A 21397-nucleotide genomic window follows, 5' to 3' on the forward strand; every position below is an offset into this window, starting at 1 on the left:
CCTCGGCCGTTATTCTTGGCTTTCTAAACCGGGGCCGCCATCTCACCGTCAGATGGCTCCACAATTGTAATCATGTAGGTTGAGTGGACCTCGAACCAGTCCTCAGATCCAGGTAAAAATCCCTGGCCTGGCCGGGAATCGAACCCGGGGCCTCCGGGTAAAGTCAGGCACACTACCTCTACAACACGGGGCCGGCTGGCCCGAACGGCCTCAGCTTTTATATCGGAGAGGAAGGTTCCAGATTTCTCTGGGCCAAGGCCCTGACACACCCACAATTCATATTCGTTAATTTAATAAAATTTTTTTTGCTAGGGGCTTTACGTCGCACCGACACAGATAGGTCTTATGGCGACGATGGGATAGGAAAGGCCTAGGAGTTGGAAGGAAGCGGCCGTGACCTTAATTAAGGTACAGCCCCAGCATTTGCCTGGTGTGAAAATGGGAAACCACGGAAAACCATCTTCAGGGCTGCCGATAGAGGGATTCGAACCTACTATCTCCCGGATGCAAGCTCACAGCCGCGCGCCTCTACGCGCACGGCCAACTCACCCGGTTAATAATTTTTTTATTTTTTTAAAAAATAAAATTTAAAAAAATATTGTTTGAACTATTATGTTGGCGGGAAGATATAGAAGTGTTGATTACTTACGAACGCCAAAAAATTATTTACAAACAATTCAGTTTTAACCAACTAATAACTAAAAAAATTCTCTTGAAATGTAATCGTCCATCCTCTCATCAGAGGGATTACCTAGGTTGAGAGTAGAGACCTCTGTGGAAAAACGTTCAAACTTCTTCTACCATAGTTTCAAGGTTTACGTTATAGATGGCCTTCTACAAAGCGCTAGTTTTAAATGCACGCGGCGGGTGTACCTCCGGTACAGACCTCCACCCCCTAAAGTCTGTCCACAATAGTCAGAGTTTTGAAATTTTATTTTATAGAAAATATTTGAATTTGAAGATTGAAGTCAGAAAATTTCTTGATGGAGAGTTCATTAGTGAGTTATTATGCAGCAAATAAGTTCATGAAGCTGTAGAAGTCCGGTAAGTACTGTCTAAGTTTGACGGCAAGAGCGGACGCCACTGCCGATGCCAAGGTGGGGTCCCTCAGACCCACCAAGTACCCTCAGATACATCTCTCTCGTTACCTTGAGAGGGGTAGCCATGGTGATGGTCACCGCGGACTAGATATTGAAGGAATGTCCCAGGATGAAATAGGCGGTTGTGGCACCGCACCTCAGCCCTTGCCACTAATGATGGCGCTCAGGTTTGCCGTCATGAAGGAGACTGGACAAGAGCGGGGTGGGCCATTACACCGCGCCAGCATTACTCGCCAGATGTTGTGACCCGGCCGCAGTAAATAATTAGGGAACTTAAACAATAATTTTCTAGGCGACAGTGACTGTTTTTGTGGAGAGAGAGTATGTTTATATTTGAGTTGGTGGTGCTGATAAGGCATCGAGGATGAGTGTGTGAAATGCAGGCTCCGTTTTGGAGGCAGGGACAGACGGGAACTGAAGTAAGAAAAAAACTTATTGAGGGGAAGGTTATACATAATTTGCTAAAGTCACAAAATCATACTTTAGGTATATTACAATTTTAACAGGGCAGAAGGCCTCAACATTCTACTTATATAGTTTAATATTCCAAGCTGCAATGGAAAGAAATATAACTACTTTCTCACTGCTATGAATTAGTGGTCTACACTGAAAAACAAGGAATTTCATACGGCCTTTACTTGTGACAAATGAACCCTAAAGATCTTTCTGTGGCTGGATTGCTCACCAAAAGGGTGACCGGTGTTAAGAAATCCAAAATGATACACGGTCCATGAAATCTGGGGGCAAGCGGGAATGCAGGTACCAAATTTCTCACCAGGACCTGATCTCCGACCTTTAAATTCGTGGGTCTCCCTCCATGATCGTATCTCTCTTTAACTCTGTCATGAGAAGCCTTAAGGTTACTTTTAGCCTTCCTCCACAGGTCCCTAATATTCTCGGGATCTATTGTCTCTGGTAAAATCTCATTGATGGACCATAGATTAGACAGCGGCGTATTAGGTACAAACTTAAACATGAGAGAGGCAGATGTAAACTTGCGTGACTCGTGAACAGCCCAATTTAGCGCAAAAGATAACCAATGCAGAGAAGTATTCCACCTAGAGTGGTCTTCATGATGAAAGGCTGTCAAAGCAGATCGAAGATTACGATTAAGCCGCTCAGCCAGAAATGGTTGTGGGTAATAGTCGGAGGTTGTGACATGAGATATGGATAAGTCAAAAGAAATTTTTCGGAATAAATTAGAATTGAATGCCTTAGCATTATCGGAGACTATATATTGACAAGAACCAAAAGAAGCAAAAATAGTATTAAGACAAGAACTAGTGGACTGAGCAGTGGCCACCTTAGTCAGAAACAACCATGAAAATCTGGTTAAACTATCTACACACACGGAGATGCATTTGTTCCCGTTCCCCTTAGATTGAGGGAAGGATGCGACGTAATCTATGTACCAACGCTCCATACGGCTGGATGCTTGATGAGATGACAATAGCCCTAGCTCAGTAGACAAGTTGGGCTTACTAAGCAAACAAGATTTACAGGCTTTAACCATTTCTCTGATTTCGGCGTCCATACTCTTCCATATGAACACTTCTCTTAATTTTTCCTCTGGTTTTGAAGATGCCTAAATGTTCTCCTAATGGGGCCTCATGATAGTGCTTGAAGATCATGGGCACAAGAACAGCTGGAACTACTATTTTCATCTTCTGATCATGCTTCGAAGGGCAACAACACAGAACCCCATTCTTCAGCACATAAGGGACAACATGATCCCCAGAAGAAAGGGTTTCACCGAGCTCGATAGCTGCAGTCGTTTAAGTGAGGCCAGTATCCAGTAATCGGGAGATAGTGGGTTCGAACCCCACTGTCGGCAGCCCTGAAGATGGTTTTCCGTTGTTTCCCATTTTCACACCAGGAAAATGCTGGGGCTGTACCTTAGTTAAGGTCACGGCCGCTTCCTTCCAACTTCTATGCCTTTCCTCTCCCATCGTCGTTATAAGACCTATCTGTGTCGGTGCGACGTAAAGCAACTAGCACTCTTTATTCCCTAAGTTCGAAGACAACATGGCCCGGATGGCCTCAGCTTTTTTTTTTGCTAGTGGCTTTACGTCGCACCGACACAGATAGGTCTTATGGCGACGATGGGATAGGAAAGGCCTAGGATTTGGAAGGAAGCGGCCGTGGCCTTAATTTAGGTACAGCCCCAGCATTTGCCTGGTGTGAAAATGTGAAACAACGGAAAACCATCTTCAGGGCTGCCGTTAGTGGGATTCGAACCCACTATCTCCCGGATGCAAGCTCACAGCCGCCCGCCCCTAACCGCACGGCCAAATCGTCCGGTCCTCACCTTTTATAGCGGAGAGGAAGGTTCCAGGCTTCTCTGGTTCAACGCCCTGCACTCCCACAATTCATGTCGGTTAATTTAATAAATATCAAAAAATTTCTTATCGGTTTAACTATTAAGTTGGCGGGAAGAGATAGAAGTGTTGATAACTTTAGAACACCAAAAATAATTTACAAACAATTCAGTTTTACCAACTAATAACTAAAAAATTATCTTGAAATGTAATTGCCCGTCCTCTCATCAGAGGGAGTACCTAAGTTGACAGTAGAGATCTCTCTCGAAAAACGCTTAAACATCTTCTACAACAGTTTCATGGTTTACGTTATAGATGGCCTTTTACAAAGCGCTAGTTTTACATGCAGGGGGCGTGACATCATTATTAGTAATATTATTATTATTATTATTATTATTAATCCGTTTACCGTCCAGAGTTGGCTTTTCCCCAGGACTCAGCGAGGGATCCCACATCTACCGCCTCAAGGGCAGTGTCTTGGAGCGTGAGACAATTGTCCGGGATACAAGTAGGAAGGAGGACCAGTACCTCACCCAGGCGGCCTCACCTGCTATGCTGAACACGGGCCTCGTGGGCGATGGGAAGATTGGAAGGGATAGACAAGGAAGAGAGAAGGAAGTGGCCGTGGCCTTAAGTTAGGTACCATCCCGGCATTTGTCTGGAGGAGAAGTGGGAAACCACGGAAAACCACTTCCAGGATGGCTGAGGTGCGAATCGAACCCCCTTCTACTCAGTTGACCTCCCGAGGCTGAGTGGACCCCGGTCCAGCCCTCGTACCACTTTTCAAATTTCGTGGCAAAGCCGGGAATCGAACCTGGCCCACGGGGGGTGGCAGACAATCACATTAACTACTATACCATAGAGGTGGACATTATTATTATTATTATTATTATTATTATTATTATTATTATTATTATTATTATTATTATTATTTGCATTTGCTGGCGACACCTAAGTGTTAACAGTGCACTATGCCTTCTGGTATGGACTAGAACAAATTTGTTACTGTCATTGATTTGTCTGAGTCTTATGGTTGTTTTGACAATACGAAAATGACTGAGGTATGAGTGATGTTAGTAATGCCGTTCCTTATGCAGCCTGCCTCTGGTATGAGTGGTGCGAAAATGTTGCTTATGGGGTCGGTTGGTGCATGCATTTCAGTGGACTTAGCAGACTGGTATGTAACAGCAACTTCTGGCTCAGTGAGGAAAGCAAGAGGGAAACAACTTCACTTCGCATTTCCCTAGTACGTCTCTTCAGTAACGCCTACGCCGTCTATGACAGCTGATGGGATAGCCGTTGAAGATCGAACCAGCCTTCGGTCTGAATACCCAACATACATTATCATTATATATTTTCACCGTTCTTTTATTTCATAGTTCTTTTGGACTCTCCAGCTAATATTTTGTAAAATAGTCCGCCTCTGTGGTGTAGTGTTTAGCGTGATTAGCTGCCACCCCGGAGGCCGAGTTCGATTCCCGGCTCTGCCACGAAATTTGAAAAGTGGTACGAGGGATGGAACGGGGTCGACTCAGCCTCGGTAGGTCAACTGAGTAGAGGGGTGTTCGATTCCCTCCTCAGCCATCCTCGAAGTGGTTTAGCGTGGTTTCCCACTTCTCCTCCAGGCAAATGCCGGTATGGTACCTAATTCGAGGCTAAAGCCGCTTCCTTCCCTCTTCCTTGTCTTTCCCTTCCAATCTTCCCATCCCTCCGCAAGGCCGCTGTTCTGCATAGCAGGTGATGCCGCCTGGGCGAGGCACTGGTCCTCCTGCCCAGTTGTACTCCCTGACCCCAAGTCTCACGCTCTAGGACACTGCCCTTGGGGGGATAGAGGTGGAATCCTTCGCGGAGTCCGAGGGAATACCAACCCTGGAGGGTAAACAGATTAAGAAAGGAAAGGAAGATTACAGTACAGTACATACATCCTACGTTATATTCGCCTACACAACTCCTCATTTGGGACGGTTCCCTTGCTACTGATATGAATGGCTGAAGTATTTCTGCTAATAGTTTCATCAAGCACAGTTTAGTGCGTAGACTCAGCCTGCGATATGATAGAAGGAACGTGGCGCCATCTCGGACAGCGACTATCCTGGAACTTCCGGTGCGGCCGGCAGCGCGTAGGCGTGTGTGCGATATCCAGCCATGGCACACGTGCGAACCAGTCCAAATCAATGTTCGATAAGATAGCTCAGGGCTCGTGCTCCCTACATTGGCAGCTGGAACGTAATTAGAACAGGCAGTTTCCTTTCCAACTTAAACACGAAGAAACATGTAGCCCAGGTCGCTACAGGGCTATCATTGCGAAACAACTATCACTGTCTTTGAAAATGAAAATCCACAGCCTATTTCCAGTTATTCAACCGGGTCAGGAATGGAATGAATGAAGCCCCCATCTAGCGGCGAGGATGGGAATTGTGCTGGCTGTCGAAGCCTGTCGCACTCCTCTGGTGCAATGATAGCCTAATGAATATCAAATGAAATGAAATGATAGTGGAGAGTGTTACTGGAATGAAATATGAATGGGAAAACCGGAGTACCCGGAGATAAACCTGTCCCGCCTCCGCTTTGTCCAGCACAAATCTCACATGGAGTGACCTGGATTTGAACCATGGAACCCAGCTGTGAGAGGTCGGCGCGCTGCCGCCTGAGCACTGTCTTTGTAGATAGAAAAATCAACAGGAAAGATATTATTTTCGTAATTCTCTCGGCAGGCCTAACGGAAATAGAAAGCAAACAGTCCAGAGAATGAGGAATCCGGGTTTGAGATCCGAGACTGGTGATATTTTCTGAGTTTTCAGGATTGCTTCACCTTCTAGTACCGAGCACTTTAAGAGGAAGCTGCCCACGGAGGCTAACTGAATTATCAAGGACATTTCCTATAGTAAATTGTTGTAATTAAAGTAATTTTGCAACTTCTTAACGTTACGATAATGTACGCAATGAAAAGAGAACTGGGTATGATAATAATAATAATAATAAGAAGAAGAAGAAGAAGAAGAAGATGATGATGAAGAAGAAGAAAGTTCAGTAAAGAGATCTTTCACTTTTTTTTATTCAAACACCTAAGCCACAATTCCCTGGTTTAGAAATACCAAAGAAGACTTGCAAATGCTACATATCTCAGCTGAAGACGCCCTTAATAGAGATCGCTTACGCAAGATAATATTGACGAAAGGGCTAAACCGAGACGAGCAACCGAAGAGAAAACGGTGCCCCTTGGACAGAGGAGCGTAAGGCAGGCCCACTCACAAAGAATGAGGGAAATTTGGGCTCTAAAGAAGGCCAAGTTCAGTGTCAAATGCAACAAGACTTAACGTGGTCGTTGATGGCCCCAGCGAATTATATATACAGTATATATACTAAGAATACAAATCATCATCATCATCATGTCCGCCTCTGTGGTGTAGTAGTTAGTGTGATTATCTCCCACCCCCGGTGGCCCAGGTTCGATTCCCGGCTATGCCACGAAATTTAAAAAGTGGTAGGATTGGAACGGGGTCCACTCAGCCTCGAGAGGTCCACTGATTTGAGGGGTTTCGATTCCCACCTTAGCCATCCTCGAAGTGGTTTTCCGTGGTTTCCACTTCTTCTCCAGGCAAATGGTACCTAACTTAAGGCTAGGGCCGCATCTTTCCCTCTTCCTTGCCTACCCCTTCCAGTCTTCCCATCCCCCACAACGTCCCTGTTCAGTATAGCAGGTGAGGCCGCCTGGGCCAGATACTGGTCTTCCTCCCCACTTGTCTACCAGACCAAATGTCACACGCTGCAGGACACTGCCCTTGAGGTGCGAGATATGATAACCCTCGCCGAGTCCGAGGGAAAACCAACCCTGGACGGCAAAGGTACTAAGAAAGAAGGGAAAACCAAATCAAGCCAAACCCCATAGTGCAAACAACCCGGAAGGCCATGGCTTATCAAGCGACCGCTACTCAGCCCGAAAACCTGCAGATTATTAAGTGTCGTGTGGTTGGCACGACGAACCCTTTCGTCCGTTATACTTGCTTTCTAGACCTGGGTCGCCATCTCACGGTCAGATAGTTCCTCAGTTGTAATCACGTAGTCTGAGTGGACCTCGAACCAGCCAGCAGATCCCGGTAAAAATCCCTGTCCTGGCCGGGAATCGAACCCGGGGTCTCCGGGTAAGAGGCAGGCACGCTATTCCTATACCACGGGGTTGGCACAAGAAATAATAATAATAATAATAATAATAATAATAATAATAATAATAATAATAATAATAATAATAATAATATCGTATGACTGAGGAAAGTACTTAGTTTTCTTGCCACTGGGTGCTTTCCACGTCAGCAACTGCCTCAGTAGTTAATTACTCGGCTCTTCAGGCGAAGAAGTAAAGAACTTTGTTGTGTACCGGAAGATTTCTTTCCTCCAAATATCGACGGTCTTCAGTCGCGCTTGAGTGCGTAATCTTGGACTGAAGGACGGAGATTGCTAAACATTCGAATTCCAGTACAAAATAAATGAAATACCACTGTGCACATAAAAGAATTGGCGCAAAGTTTTATTCGGCGACTCAGATGGGTGAGAGCTTACTACTTTGAAGGTTAATGCAGTTTGCTGTTATTGGTTTTACGTCCCACTAACTACGTTTACGGTTTTCGGAGACCACCGAAGTGCCGGAATTTTGTCACGCGTGCGTTTTTTACATGGCACTAAATCTATCGACGCGAGGCTGAACCTTCCAACACCACTGGACTGAGCCGGGATCAAACCTGCCAACTTAGGCTCATAATGCCTACACTCTACCACTGCCTTGTGTGTCTGGTAGTGACTGTAACTTACTATTGACCGGGCTGAGTGGCTCAGGCGGTTGAGGCGCTGGCCTTCTGAACCCAACTAGGCAGGTTCGGTACTGGATCAGTCCGAAAGTAGGCCTATATAAAGGTGCTCAAATACGTCAGCCTCGAGTCGGTAAATTTACTGGCACGTAAAAGAACTCCTGCGGTACTAAATTCCAGTACCTCGACATCTCCGAAAACCGTAAAAGTAGTTAGTAGGACGTAAAGCCAATAACATTATTATTATTATTATTATTATTATTATTATTATTATTATTATTATTATTATTATTATTATTATTATTATTATTATTATTATTATTATTATTATTATTATTGAGAGAGGGGTAATATTCCATAATTTGAATGAAGCAGTATAAAGTGACGGTAATTCTGCATATTGACTGAGGTGGTGTAAAGTGACTGTAATCCTCCTGCACATTAGCTGTTAATATAAGGCCTACTTAGCTACACTGACTGCCGAGAGTTATAAACAGGCTCGAAACCTCAGTATTTAGAGTAAAGAGGAGGGCGTTTTAGTTATCGCATCTTCGCTGACTACTGGTTTCTCAGAACTGGCTAATTACTTCAAAAGTCTTGTTCATTGTTGTGAGTGGTAGCAAGAAATGGTTATTATTGGAGCAGGTTGGGAGACCCACATTCTTTCAGAAACAACTACCATACTCCTATTGGAGAGAGAAGCTCTGCACTACGGCGGCCAAAGTTTGGAATGACCCTCTGTAATACAAATAATACTGTAGCGTTATCAATATGTAAAATCACTCTTCAGCTACTAAAGTAAGAAACACTCATGGGCCCCTCACAAGCCATGGGCCCCACGCCCCTCGGGGTCGGCGGTACCCGTATCGCCACCACTGGGCGTGGTATGACATTAGTAGACAAATAAATTTGAGTGGTGTTTTTAAAATTATGAAAGATCACAGTATGAAGATAAAGTTAGAATTCAAAGGGGCAAATTGGGGCAAATATTCGTTTATAGGAAGAGGAGTTAGAGATTGGAATAATTTACCAAGGGAAATGTTCAATAAATTCCCAAACCCTTTGCAATTATTTAAGAAAAGACTAGGTAAACAACAGATACGGGATCTGCTGCCAGGGTGACTGCCTTAAATGCAGATCAGTGGTGATTGATTGATTGATTGATTGATTGATTGATTGATTGATTGATTGATTGATTGATTGATTGATTGATTGATTGATTGATTGATTGATTGATTGATTGATTGATTGATTGATTGAAGCTCAGTTCTGAAGTGACGTCATATTGCGAGACAGCGCGGGCTGTTGTGGGGCCGACACTGACAGGGTAAGGGAAATGGCAAACACGTAACGAAATGTACTGTGTGACTCAAGGTGAGCTCCCATGCAGGACTCTGGCTCTTACACCCATTCTACTGCGGAGTGTGTACACATATGTACATAAATGGCGTCCTGGCATAAACCATCAACATCGCCCTATTCCAGTACCGAAAATGAGGGGAAGGGAACGAAGGGGCAGTGTTGAAGGCCACTCCAATACCGAAAATGTGGGGAAGGGAGTGAACGGGTAGTAGTGGGGGGGGGGGGACGGAGCGGAGCGGAGCAGTTGTTGTGACGTCAAGTGATCGCGCGCGTGAAACAAAATCATCGCGATCCGCTGCCGTTGCCGTGCCGAGTTTAAAATGTAGGCCTAGAATTCATAATCAAGACCCAGTTAGGCCTAAATCAGCGAAGGTAGCTGTGTTTGGTGATAGCCAAGGAAGGGGAATTGCGGGAGTGATTAACGACGAGAATATAGCAGCAACTGGAGAAATATATCCAGGAGCTTCTATCAGCACTGTTCTGGAAAACGTAGAAGCAGCAACTAGGAACTTCGGGAGCGGCGATGCAGTGCTTATCATCGGTGGGACGAACGGCGTAGCTCACGATGACGCCAAGAATGTAAGATCACAACTTAAACATACACTAGGGAAGCTGACCCACACTAACGTCTTTGTAGTGAACGTGCCCCACAGGCATGATTTGAGTAGAGACTCGTGTGTGAACACTGAAGTGGACAAGGTCAATACAGATATTGTTAAAATTTGTAAACATTTTCGGAATACTCAGGTTAATGAATGCAGCAGTTTTGAGAGATACTGTTATACAAAACATGGCCTCCATCTAAACAATTCAGGCAAACGAAAGATAGCAAATATTGTTCTAGATTTTATTAATCTTAAGATATGTACTGTAAAACAGGCAACTCCCTTGAGTTATAATACTGACCAGGAAAACTAGTAGAAAGAGCCAGCTGTACTTCAAGCTGGCTCAGTCAACTAGAAAAAGAAACTCGGGATAGTAAGGAATTTCAAGTTACCCAATTGCAACAGTCAAGTTTTAGGGAGGAAGGGGTCTGAGATTGCTCTTGGTAAACTGTAAAAGTGTAGTAAGTAAACAATTAAAATTCGGTACATTGATGGAATCTTATGAGACTGATGTGGTGATAGGAGTGGAATCGTGGTTGAAAGAAGGGGTGGGTAATAGAGAAGTATTTCCAGAAGGGTACACAGTCTATCGTAGAGACCGAGAAGATAAAAAGGGAGGGGGTTTATTCTGGTGAAGGAAACTTACTGTTCACATGAATGGTTTACCGATGAAAGGGATGAAATATTAGGGATAAAATTAATGTGTGATAATATGAAGGAGGTGGGAATTATAGGAACATAGAGGCCTGGAAGAGAGGAAAGAGACATGGAAATCTTTGAGAAAATAATAGATTATACTCATAAAAACAATAATAATGATATGGTAATAATTGGGGGAGATCTAAATTTGCCTGAAGTTGAATGGAATGGAGCTGCAAGTTAAGCCCATGAACAGAAAGTGGCAAATAAGTTAATTTGGGAGGGACGATTTACACAAGTAGTACAAGAACCGACTCGTCTCAATAACTTAATAGATGTATTCTTGGTTAAACCATGGTAAATTGTTGATAAAACTGAGGTAATTGAAGGAATAGGAGACCATAAGGCTGTAATAATGGATGTAGGACTCGTACCAAAAAGGCTTAATAAGAGGGTTACACAAGACAAGAAATTGTATAGAAAAACTAAAGTTGATGAATTTGGGACTTATCTTAAATCACAATTCAGTTGTTGGATAAGTAAAGGGAGTAACGTGGATACAATTTGGGCTAAATTTAAAGGAATCATTTGGGAAGGAGAGAAGAGATTTTTACCTGTTAAGAAGGGTAAAATGACCTCAGACCCTGTTTATTATACACTGACTGACAGAGCAAATGCAACACCAAGAAGGAGTGGTTCGAAAGAGATGAAAGTTGGGGAAAAAACAGAGACGGCACGGACGAATAATTGATGTTTATTTCAAACCGATATGCAGGTTACACAATGCGCACGGCATCGACTCAGTAGGATGTAGGATCACCGCGAGCGGCGATGCACGCAGAAACACGTCGAGGTACAGAGTCAATAAGAGTGCGGATGGTGTCCTGAGGGATGGTTCTCCATTCTCTGTCAACCATTTGCCACAGTTGGTCGTCCGTACGAGGCTGGGGCAGAGTTTGCAAACGGCGTCCAATGAGATCCCACACGTGTTCGATTGGTGAGAGATCCGGAGAGTACGCTGGCCACGGAAGCATCTGTACACCTCGTAGAGCCTGTTGGGAGATGCGAGCAGTGTGTGGGCGGGCATTATTCTGCTGAAACAGAGCATTGGGCAGCCCCTGAAGGTACGGGAGTGCCACCGGCCGCAGCACATGCTGCACGTAGCGGTGGGCATTTAACGTGCCTTGAATACGCACTAGAGGTGACGTGGAATCATACGCAATAGCGCCCCAAACCATGATGCCGCGTTGTCTAGCGGTAGGGCGCTCCACAGTTACTGCCGGATTTGACCTTTCTCCACGCCGACGCCACACTCGTCTGCGGTGACTATCACTGACAGAACAGAAGCGTGACTCATCGGAGAACACGACGTTCCGCCATTCCCTCATCCAAGTCACTCTAGCCCGGCACCATGCCAGGCGTGCACGTCTATGCTGTGGAGTCAATGGTAGTCTTCTGAGCGGACGCCGGGAGTGCAGGCCTCCTTCAACCAATCGACGGGAAATTGTTCTGGTCGATATTGCAACAGCCAGGGTGTCTTGCACATGCTGAAGAATGGCGGTTGACGTGGCGTGCGGGGCTGCCACCGCTTGGCGGCGGATGCGCCGATCCTCGCGTGCTGACGTCACTCGGGCTGCGCCTGGACCCCTCGCACGTGCCACATGTCCCTGCGCCAACCATCTTCGCCACAGGCGCTGCACCGTGGACACATCCCTATGGGTATCGGCTGCGATTTGACGAAGCGACCAACCTGCCCTTCTCAGCCCGATCACCATACCCCTCGTAAAGTCGTCTGTCTGCTGGAAATGCCTCCTTTGACGGCGGCCTGGCATTCTTAGCTATACACGTGTCCTGTGACACACGACAACACGTTCTACAATGACTGTCGGCTGAAAAATCACGGTACGAAGTGGGCCATTCGCCAACGCCGTGTCCCATTTATCGTTCGCTACGTGCGCAGCACAGCGGCGCATTTCACATCATGAGCATACCTCAGTGACGTCAGTCTACCCTGCAATTGGCATAAAGTTCTGACCACTCCTTCTTGGTGTTGCATTTGCTCTGTCAGTCAGTGTACAAGGGAAATAAGAAAATTAAAAAGAAAATATAGAATAGTAAACAGGAAAATCAAAGAGGGTAGGGAGAGTAGAGAAACTAGAAAACAGCTAATTAGGGAACTGAATAGAGTGAAAAAGGAAGCAAAAGATAATTATATGAATGGCATACTTCAAGAGGGTAATGACCACTAAGGGAAATGGAAAAAGCTGTATTCATATATATCAGGAATCAAAAAGGAAAAGGAATCCAAATTCCTACAATGGTGGGAGAAGGGGGTGAACACTATTTAACAGATACTGAGAAAGCAAACCTATTTAGTAGGGAATTCAGAGATTCAGTAGATGATTGTCAAGAGTTGGAAACCGAAACAGCAGATAGAGAGGGAGAGACACAGAGGGAAACAAGAAGCTTCCCATTCACAAATGAAGATATTTTCAGAGAAATCCAACTGCTTCAGCAAGGAAAAGCAGCAGGAAGTGATCAAATTACTGGGGAGGTATTAAAGACAATGGGGTGGTACATAGTGCCTTATTTAAAATTTCTCTTTGACTATGTCATAAATAGTAGTGTAATACCAAAGGAATGGAAGGAATCTATAATAATACCAATTTATAAAGGAAAGGGTGATAAAAGGAAACCAGAGAACTACAGACCAATCAGCCTGACCAATATAGTTTGTAAAATGCTGAAGAGTTTAATATCGAAGTACATCAGAGGGATATGTGATGATAAAAATTGGTTCATGAGGAGCCAGTATGGATTTAGAAAGAAATTTTCTTGTGAGGCACAACTGGTGGATTTCAGCAGGACATATCAGATCAATTGGATTCAGGAGGTCAGTTAGATTGCATAGCCATAATCTTTCCAAAGCCTTTGATAGAGTGGAACATGGAATATTATTAAAGAAATTGGAGGGAATAGGATTGGACGTAAGGGTTACACGTTGGATAAAAACATTTCTAAATTCAAGGGTTCAGAGAGTCAAAGTAGGAAGTAATGTATCTCAGGAAGAGAAAGTTTGGAAGGGAATTGCACAGGGTAGTATAATCGGTCCGTTACTTTACTTAATATACGCAAATGATTTAGGGAACAATATAACATCAAAAATAAAATTGTATGCAGATGACATAATTGTTTATAGGGAAATAAACAACATTGAGGATTGTTCAGAATTACAAAGGGACCTTGAAACTATCCAACAATGGGTTGAAGAAAATAATATGAAGGTTAATGGAGGCAAATCAACTGTTACAACTTTTACAAACAGGAGCTTTAAAACTGAATTTGAATATACTTTGGATGAGGTAGTTATCCCAAAAGATGGCAAGTGCAAATACTTAGATGTGAGATTTGAAAGTAATTTGCACTGGAAGGGTCATGTTGATGACATTGTTGGAAAGCATACAGATCGTTACATGTCACAATGAGGCTACTTAGAGGATGCAACAAAGAATTAAAAGAAAAAAGTTACTTGAGTATGGTTCGTCCATTATTGGAATATGCAAACAGTGTTTGGTATCCTCACCAAGAATACCTAATAAAAGAAATAGATAGTGTGCAGGGGAAAGCAGCAAGATTTGTAACAGGGGATTTCAGGAGAAAGAGTAGTGTATCAGAAATGTTAAAGGAACTTGGGTGAGAAACTTTAAGTAAGTGAAGGGAGAAAACTAGACTTATAGGATTATATAGAGCCTATACAAGAGAAGAAGCATGGGGAGATATCAGTGAGAGGCTTCAGTTGGAAAATAATTTTATCGGCAGGACTGACCACAAATATAAAATTAGAAGGAATTTTAGCAGAAGCGATTGGGGTAAATTTTCATTCATTGGGAAGGGTGTGAAGAAGTGGAACAGTTTACCAGGGGTAGTGTTTGATCCTTTTCCAAAATCTGTACAGATATTCAAGAAGAGAATAAACAGCAACAGAGAAAATAAATGAAGTGTTAGAGGGCATTCGACCAGTTGCAGGTTACTGTAAAAAAAATGTGTGTGAATAAATTAATTCCATCCCCTGGTCTAAGGAGTTTGGACAGCCAAAGTAGGGGACTGCCTGTAGGGGTGAAGTACAGTGGGGACTTCGAGGGCCCTGGGACCGCTACGGTAGCTGTGAAGGCCCTTCAGGAACTCTGAAAAGTGGTGGCAAAAGGGGCTCTGGTTAAGACGCAGCAGGTCGTTATGCTACTCAGGTTCCAGAACGGGTAAAAAAAAGTAAATAAGTAAATAAATGCAATGTAAATATTAATCTTATACCAGTTGTATAGTATCATTTGAAGTAATTCCACATACTGTATATCAGTTGACTATATTTGTAAGTAGTACAGGAGATATTATAAGTAGAATTTTGTAAACAATATAAATTTATTAAGGATGAGCTATGTGTTTAATAGAAAACATTGTTAGCGTAAATTGTATAATATTGTATTATATGAAAATTTTCTTCTCTTGTTAATTTAATATTTAGTGCTTGACAATAATGTATTTTAGTGTACCATTTGCCACCGAGGTAGACACCTCATTTGCAAATAAAGAGATTTTGATTTGATTTTGATCACCCGGATGTACCGAGTGAACTACCACGTGAATGTAATGAGGCGGCACGTTTAAATACGTTATTGGTATGGCAACGTAAATTCAATGCCCTTTTCTCACAACATAACTATTTTGCTGAATACAGCAATGTCGGTTTCTTCTGGAGAAGCCGACCTGCTCATTTCATCCTTGTGATGCCTCTTGATATAATCCCACAGATTTGATACGCCACCACCCGTCGCGTAAATGCGGCCGCAAAATTTGCATTTTGCTTATTTTTATCACCAGTAATTTCAAAGAACCGACATGAATCAGACGGTTTTCGTGGCATTTGTGGTACAAATTTCTGTAAAAATTTATGCCATTCCTTAAATATTCTAAAACGTGAATACCATCTCTAAATGGGATTAAATATCAAACTAAATATCTATTATGCGTTGCATTATCTACAAAACACAACAAGCGGAGGAAATATAGACGCAAATTAAGAAACACAGACTGAATACAGGTACAACACCCTTACAAGGGGAGACAAGGATGTTGGGATCATGGAATATCTTCAAACTTTGTACACATTTGGTAGTCCATTATTGTCTGTCTGTTAGGTCATCAGCCCAGAGGCTGGTTGGATCCTCAAATAGCATCACCAATGGATATGCAGTTATAGGGAAACCGAAAAAACCAATGGCAGAGCCCAAATGAGGCGTACTAGGCAAGATGAGGAGTGAGGTAGTTTGGCATTGCTTTCCTCACTGGACCAAAAAGTGCTACTGCAGCACGACTGATCCTATGAGCAATACCTTTCATAACACTCAGACACTAACTGTGCTCCAAATGTCATGACTCAGCACCACCCATACCTCCAGCAGCTTCCATATTGTCACAGCCATGGAAGAGACTGGGACTTCGGTGGAAGCTACACTTTGCTCTGGCCTGTGCCAAGAGACGGATACAAAAATACTGCATCCATCAAGAAATGGCAACAGGCGGTGTAGTCCATTAGGACAAGATAATGTGCAAGTAGTAAGGTGTACTACTAAGGCGTTCTCGAGAAAATCGTAAGAGAAGTTTCGCTAGAATATGTATCGGTCCCTTGCGATTCTCAGCACGAAGCGGTGGTGGTCGAGTGGTTAGAGCTCCGTAATCGCTGGGTTGCTGGATTGAATCCCGCTTGTCGATTTGTTTTTCGACACTGGTCATATTATTTCATATATATTACAATTCAGAGGTAATATAATGCAAAAACGTTATACATGCATGAACTTTTATTGGATTTCCAATGTTATTTGGCTCTTTACTAATGTTTATCGGTATAAAAAATGCCTTTCCTTCTTTCTTTCTTAATCTGTTTACCCACCAGGGTCGGTTTTTCCCTCGGACTCAGCGAGGAATCCCACCTCTGCCACCTCAAGGGCAGTGTCCTGAAGCGCGAGAGTTTGGGTCGGGGATACAACTGGGAAGGATGACCAGTACCTCGCCCAGGCGACCTCACCTTCTATGCTGAACAGGGGCCTTGTGGAGAGATGGGAAGATTGGAAGGGATAGGCAAAGAAGAGGGAAGGCAGTGGCTGTGGCCTTACATTAGGTAGGAGCCTACATCCCGGCATTTACCCGAAGGAGAAATAAATGGAAAACTACGGAAAACCACTTCGACGATGTCTGAGGAGGTAATCGAACCCCCATCTACTCAGTTGACCTCCAGAGGCTGAGTGGACCCCGTTCCAGGCTCGTACCACTTTTCAAATTTCGTGGTAGAGCCGGGAATCAAACCCGGGCATCCGGGGGTGGCAGCCAATCACACTAACCACTCCACGACAGAGGTGGACTACAAAAAGTATATATCATTTATAATTATCAACAAGTAAACGGCCAAATGCATAAAGTATTCCTGAAAATGTATGCCTGTCGTGATTTGTGAAATCTCTCATACCTGACAGTGAAATCGAGTAAAGGTACCCGAAACTGCTTTGCACCTGGACGCTCTGACCTGAAATATATATGAAAGAATATGACCAGTGTTAAAAAACAAAAAAGCGACGAGCGAGACTCGATCCAGTAATCCAACGATTACGGAGCTTGAACGCTAATCAACCGACCGTCGCCATCTCGTGCTCGCGTCCGCAACGCACCGGTACACATTCGACGCGAAAATTTCCTTTCTCGAAAACGCCTCAGCAGTATGCCTTACTATTTGCATATTATCTTGTCCTAATGGACTACTAAAAGTGTACAAAGTTTGAGGATAATCCGTGACCCGAACGTCGTGGTCCCTCCTTGTTAAACATGTGTCGTGCCCTACGCTGTGCTCTGGTCCTCCGCGAGTACTTGCAGTTGAAAGCGGAGGGGATCGGTGCTGCGTTCTACCGCTACGACCGGATTACTCATCCGTATTACTCGCTCCGTTGCCACCTCTAACGGGTAGTGCTGAAGGCACAGTGTGTGTATTACTATACATCCGCCACTGTGCCCGTTTCAATCAGTACAGTCTTGTAGCGGGCTGTCTACCTGCAGCAATGCGAGGAGGTGGGGGACGCCATGCTTTGTTTATATCGGGACACCATTTCAGTGCATGCGAGTACACTGGCTGAGAAGGTATGAAATGTCTGTATTTTCTTGTGCACTGAGTGGAAGGGTAAGAAAAGGGACTCATATGGTATAAAGTGACTGTAATCTTCTTGTACTCAGTTACTGAGTAGGTATGAAATGACAGTATTTTCTTATGAACGGACTGGGAGGGTAAACATTTACTAAGGTGGTATTAAGTATAAATCTTCTGACTGATCTTGCTGTGAGGGTATCAAGTGACTGTTGCTCCTGCTCGTTTTCAGCCCCTGATCACATTCTCCCCGTCAATGTTTGAGATGGAGTGGTCCGGCTCTGGTGATGGGGAAGGCACGGACTACAGCACCACATCTTCACCACCACGGCGGCCCGGGGAGTCACGAGGGGAGAGTGTTCGCGGAGCCCCTGATGTTGACTCTCTGTCTGAGGAGATGGAGGATGACCTTATGTCAGATGACCTATCTCTGCCGGACTCAGATGAAGAGGATCCGCCGCGCAGCCTGCGCCTCATCCCCGTGTCACCACACAGCCAACCCTCACCACGCATTATGGTGCGCAAGATCTTCACCAACAGCCGAGAACGCTGGCGGCAGCAGAATGTGAGCGGCGCCTTCGCCGAGCTGCGGAAGCTGGTACCAACTCACCCTCCGGACAAGAAGCTGTCCAAGAATGAGATCCTTCGGATGGCAATCAGGTAAAAGTCTTCATTCTCTAACAGATTTCATAAAGTTCCTTCTACTTATGTCCGCCTCCCAGGCAGCGGGCGGCCTGCGTTTCAGAGGGTTCAGGGTTCGATTCCCGGTTGTAACGAGGATTTTAGACACGTCTGGTTAATACCTTTGGCTCGGGGGCTGAGTGTTTGTGTTCGTCTTAATTCACATCCCTTTATGCAGGCTACACGCAGCACACCACACTGCCAAACACCTAACAGATATACAAGTGAATATATTCCTTCACACAGGATTGTCGCCAGGTGGGTATTCGGCAAAAAAAAACTCGGCCAGACCAGCAAGTCATGTCCCTTCAAATAATTGGTGAAAGATCCGGAAGGACGAGAATGTGGCATGTGGCCTGGTGCAGGTATTTCGAGTTGACGCCGTATAGGTGACCTGCGCGTCTTCGAGGATGGGGCCCTATCTCTGATGAATTCTAATGATGAAGAAGGCACACACACCCAGCCACCAAGCCATTGGAATTAACCAATGAAGGTCAAAATCCCCACCCGGCCGGCAATCGAACCTGGGACCCTCTGGAACAAAGGCCAGCACGCTAACGATTTAGCCGTGTAGTCGGACATATTCAATTATAAAAGCAATGCATGATGTGAGTCTAACTTGTCCTCGGTTCCCAAAATAATAATAATAATAATAATAATAATAATAATAATAATAATAATAATAATAATAATAATAATAATAATAATAATAATAATAATAATTTATTTATTTATTTATTTATTTATTTATTTATTTATTTATTTATCATCCAGCAAGGGATCCCACCTCTACTGCCTCAAAGGCAGTGTCATGGAGCGTGAGACTTTGGGTCGGGGATACAACTGAGAAGGGCGACAAGTACCTCGCCCAGGTGGCCTCACCTGCGATGCTGAACAGGGGCCTCGTGGGAGGGTGGGAAGATCGGAAGGGGTTGACAAGGAAGAAGGAAGGAAGTTGCCTTGACCTTAAGTTAGGTACCACCGGACGGGTTGGCCGTGCGGTTAGGGCCGCGCAGCTGTGAGCTTGCAACCGGGAGATATTGGGTTCGAACCCCAATGTCGGCAGCCCTGAAGATGGTTTTCCATGGTTTCCCCATTTTCACACCAGGCAAATGCTGGGGCTGTACCTTAAATAAGGCCACGGCCTCTTCCTTCCCACTGCTAGCCTTTTCCTATCCCATCGTCGCCATAAGAATTGTCTGTGTCGGTGCGACGTAAAGCAAATTGCAAACTGCAAAAAAGTTAGGTACCATCCCGGCATTTGCTTGGAGGAGGAATGAGAAGTGAGAAACCACGGAAAACCACTTCGAGGATGGATGAGGTGGTAATCAAACCCCCTCTATTAAGTTGACCTCCCGAGGCTGAGTGGCCCCGTTCCAGCCCTCGTACGACTTTTCAAATTTCGTGTCAAAGCAGATATATATTTATTTATTGAATTTATTTATTTATTTATTTATTTATTTATTTATTTATTTATTTATTTATTTATTTATTTATTTATTTATTTATTTATTTATTTATTTGTGCCCATAACAGGGATACTTCCCCAAATAAATCAGAGGATGACAGACTAATTTATTCTCCTTTTTCTTCCGATTTTCCAACATCTGTCCGGTTGTGGGTGCGAAGTGTGTCACACATGTGGATTTGTCCCTGTTTTACGGCCAGAGGCCCCTTCTGACTCCAACCCGATATGGAGGGATGTAATCGCTGTCACGTATTCCTGTGGTAGTTGGTAGTGCGGTTTGTTGTCTAAATATGAAGAGGAGAGTGTTGGGAGAGACACAAACATCCAGTCTCCGACATGGTCGGGCATCAAACCCGGGGCCCTCTGAACTGAACGGCTGAATACGCTGACCATTCACTCAAGGAGTCGAACCGACAGACTAATTTCTACTACACGACATTTGTAGAAATAGTAAGAATATTATTAATTATATTAATGATAGGGGCCTATAATACAAAACTGATAAGGATACGTTCTCTAACACTATGAGTTTGTGCGTGCGTGCGCGCGCGCGCGCGCGCGCGCGCGTGTGTGTGTGTGTGTGTGTGTGTGTGTGTGTGTGTGTGCGGTCTTCGACATCAGAATTAATCAGAGGTAGAGCCTCATTCTTACAGACGCGCAGGCCGTCTCTTGAGCGTCAGCACGGAAGACATGTATCAGACCTCACCGGAGGCCACACGCAATTACCGTTATTATTATTATTATTATTATTATTATTATTATTATTATTATTATTATTATTATTATTAATATTATTATACATACATACATACAAACATTATCATTATAGACGGTTATGCCTTTCAGCGTTCAGTCTGCAAGCCTCTGTGAATTTACTAAACGTCGCCACAATCCTCGATTTGCAACTAGTGTTGTGGCCTCATTTAGTTCTATACCTCTTATCTTTAAACCGTTAGAAACCGAGTCTAACCATCGTCGTCTTGGTCTACCTCTACTTCTCTTACACACCACAACATAGTCCATTATTCTCCTACGTAAACTATCCTCCTCCATTCGCCTCACATGACCCCACCACCGAAGGCGGTTTATGCGTACAGCTTCATCCAGCGAGTTAATTTTTAAATTAGCCCTTATCTCCTCATTTCGAGTAGCCTCCTGCCAGTGTTCCCACCTGTTTGTACCACCAATCATTCTTGCTACATTCATGTCTGTTACTTCTAACTTATGAATAAGATATGC

General features: G+C 44.1%; 1 protein-coding gene across 1 annotated transcript in view; it reads left to right on the forward strand.

Moving 5' to 3' along the window:
• HLH3B (Helix loop helix protein 3B) overlaps nucleotides 1–21397 on the forward strand; it is an 80679-nt gene that overhangs the window by 28582 nt on the left and 30700 nt on the right. The window contains exon 2 of the mRNA XM_067140227.2: nucleotides 18242–18669. Within this exon, the coding sequence (XP_066996328.2) occupies nucleotides 18242–18669 (428 nt within the window). The remainder of the gene's footprint in view (nucleotides 1–18241; nucleotides 18670–21397) is intronic.

Source organism: Anabrus simplex, chromosome 2, assembly GCF_040414725.1.
Source record: "Anabrus simplex isolate iqAnaSimp1 chromosome 2, ASM4041472v1, whole genome shotgun sequence".
NCBI classification, from domain to species: Eukaryota; Metazoa; Arthropoda; class Insecta; order Orthoptera; family Tettigoniidae; genus Anabrus; species Anabrus simplex.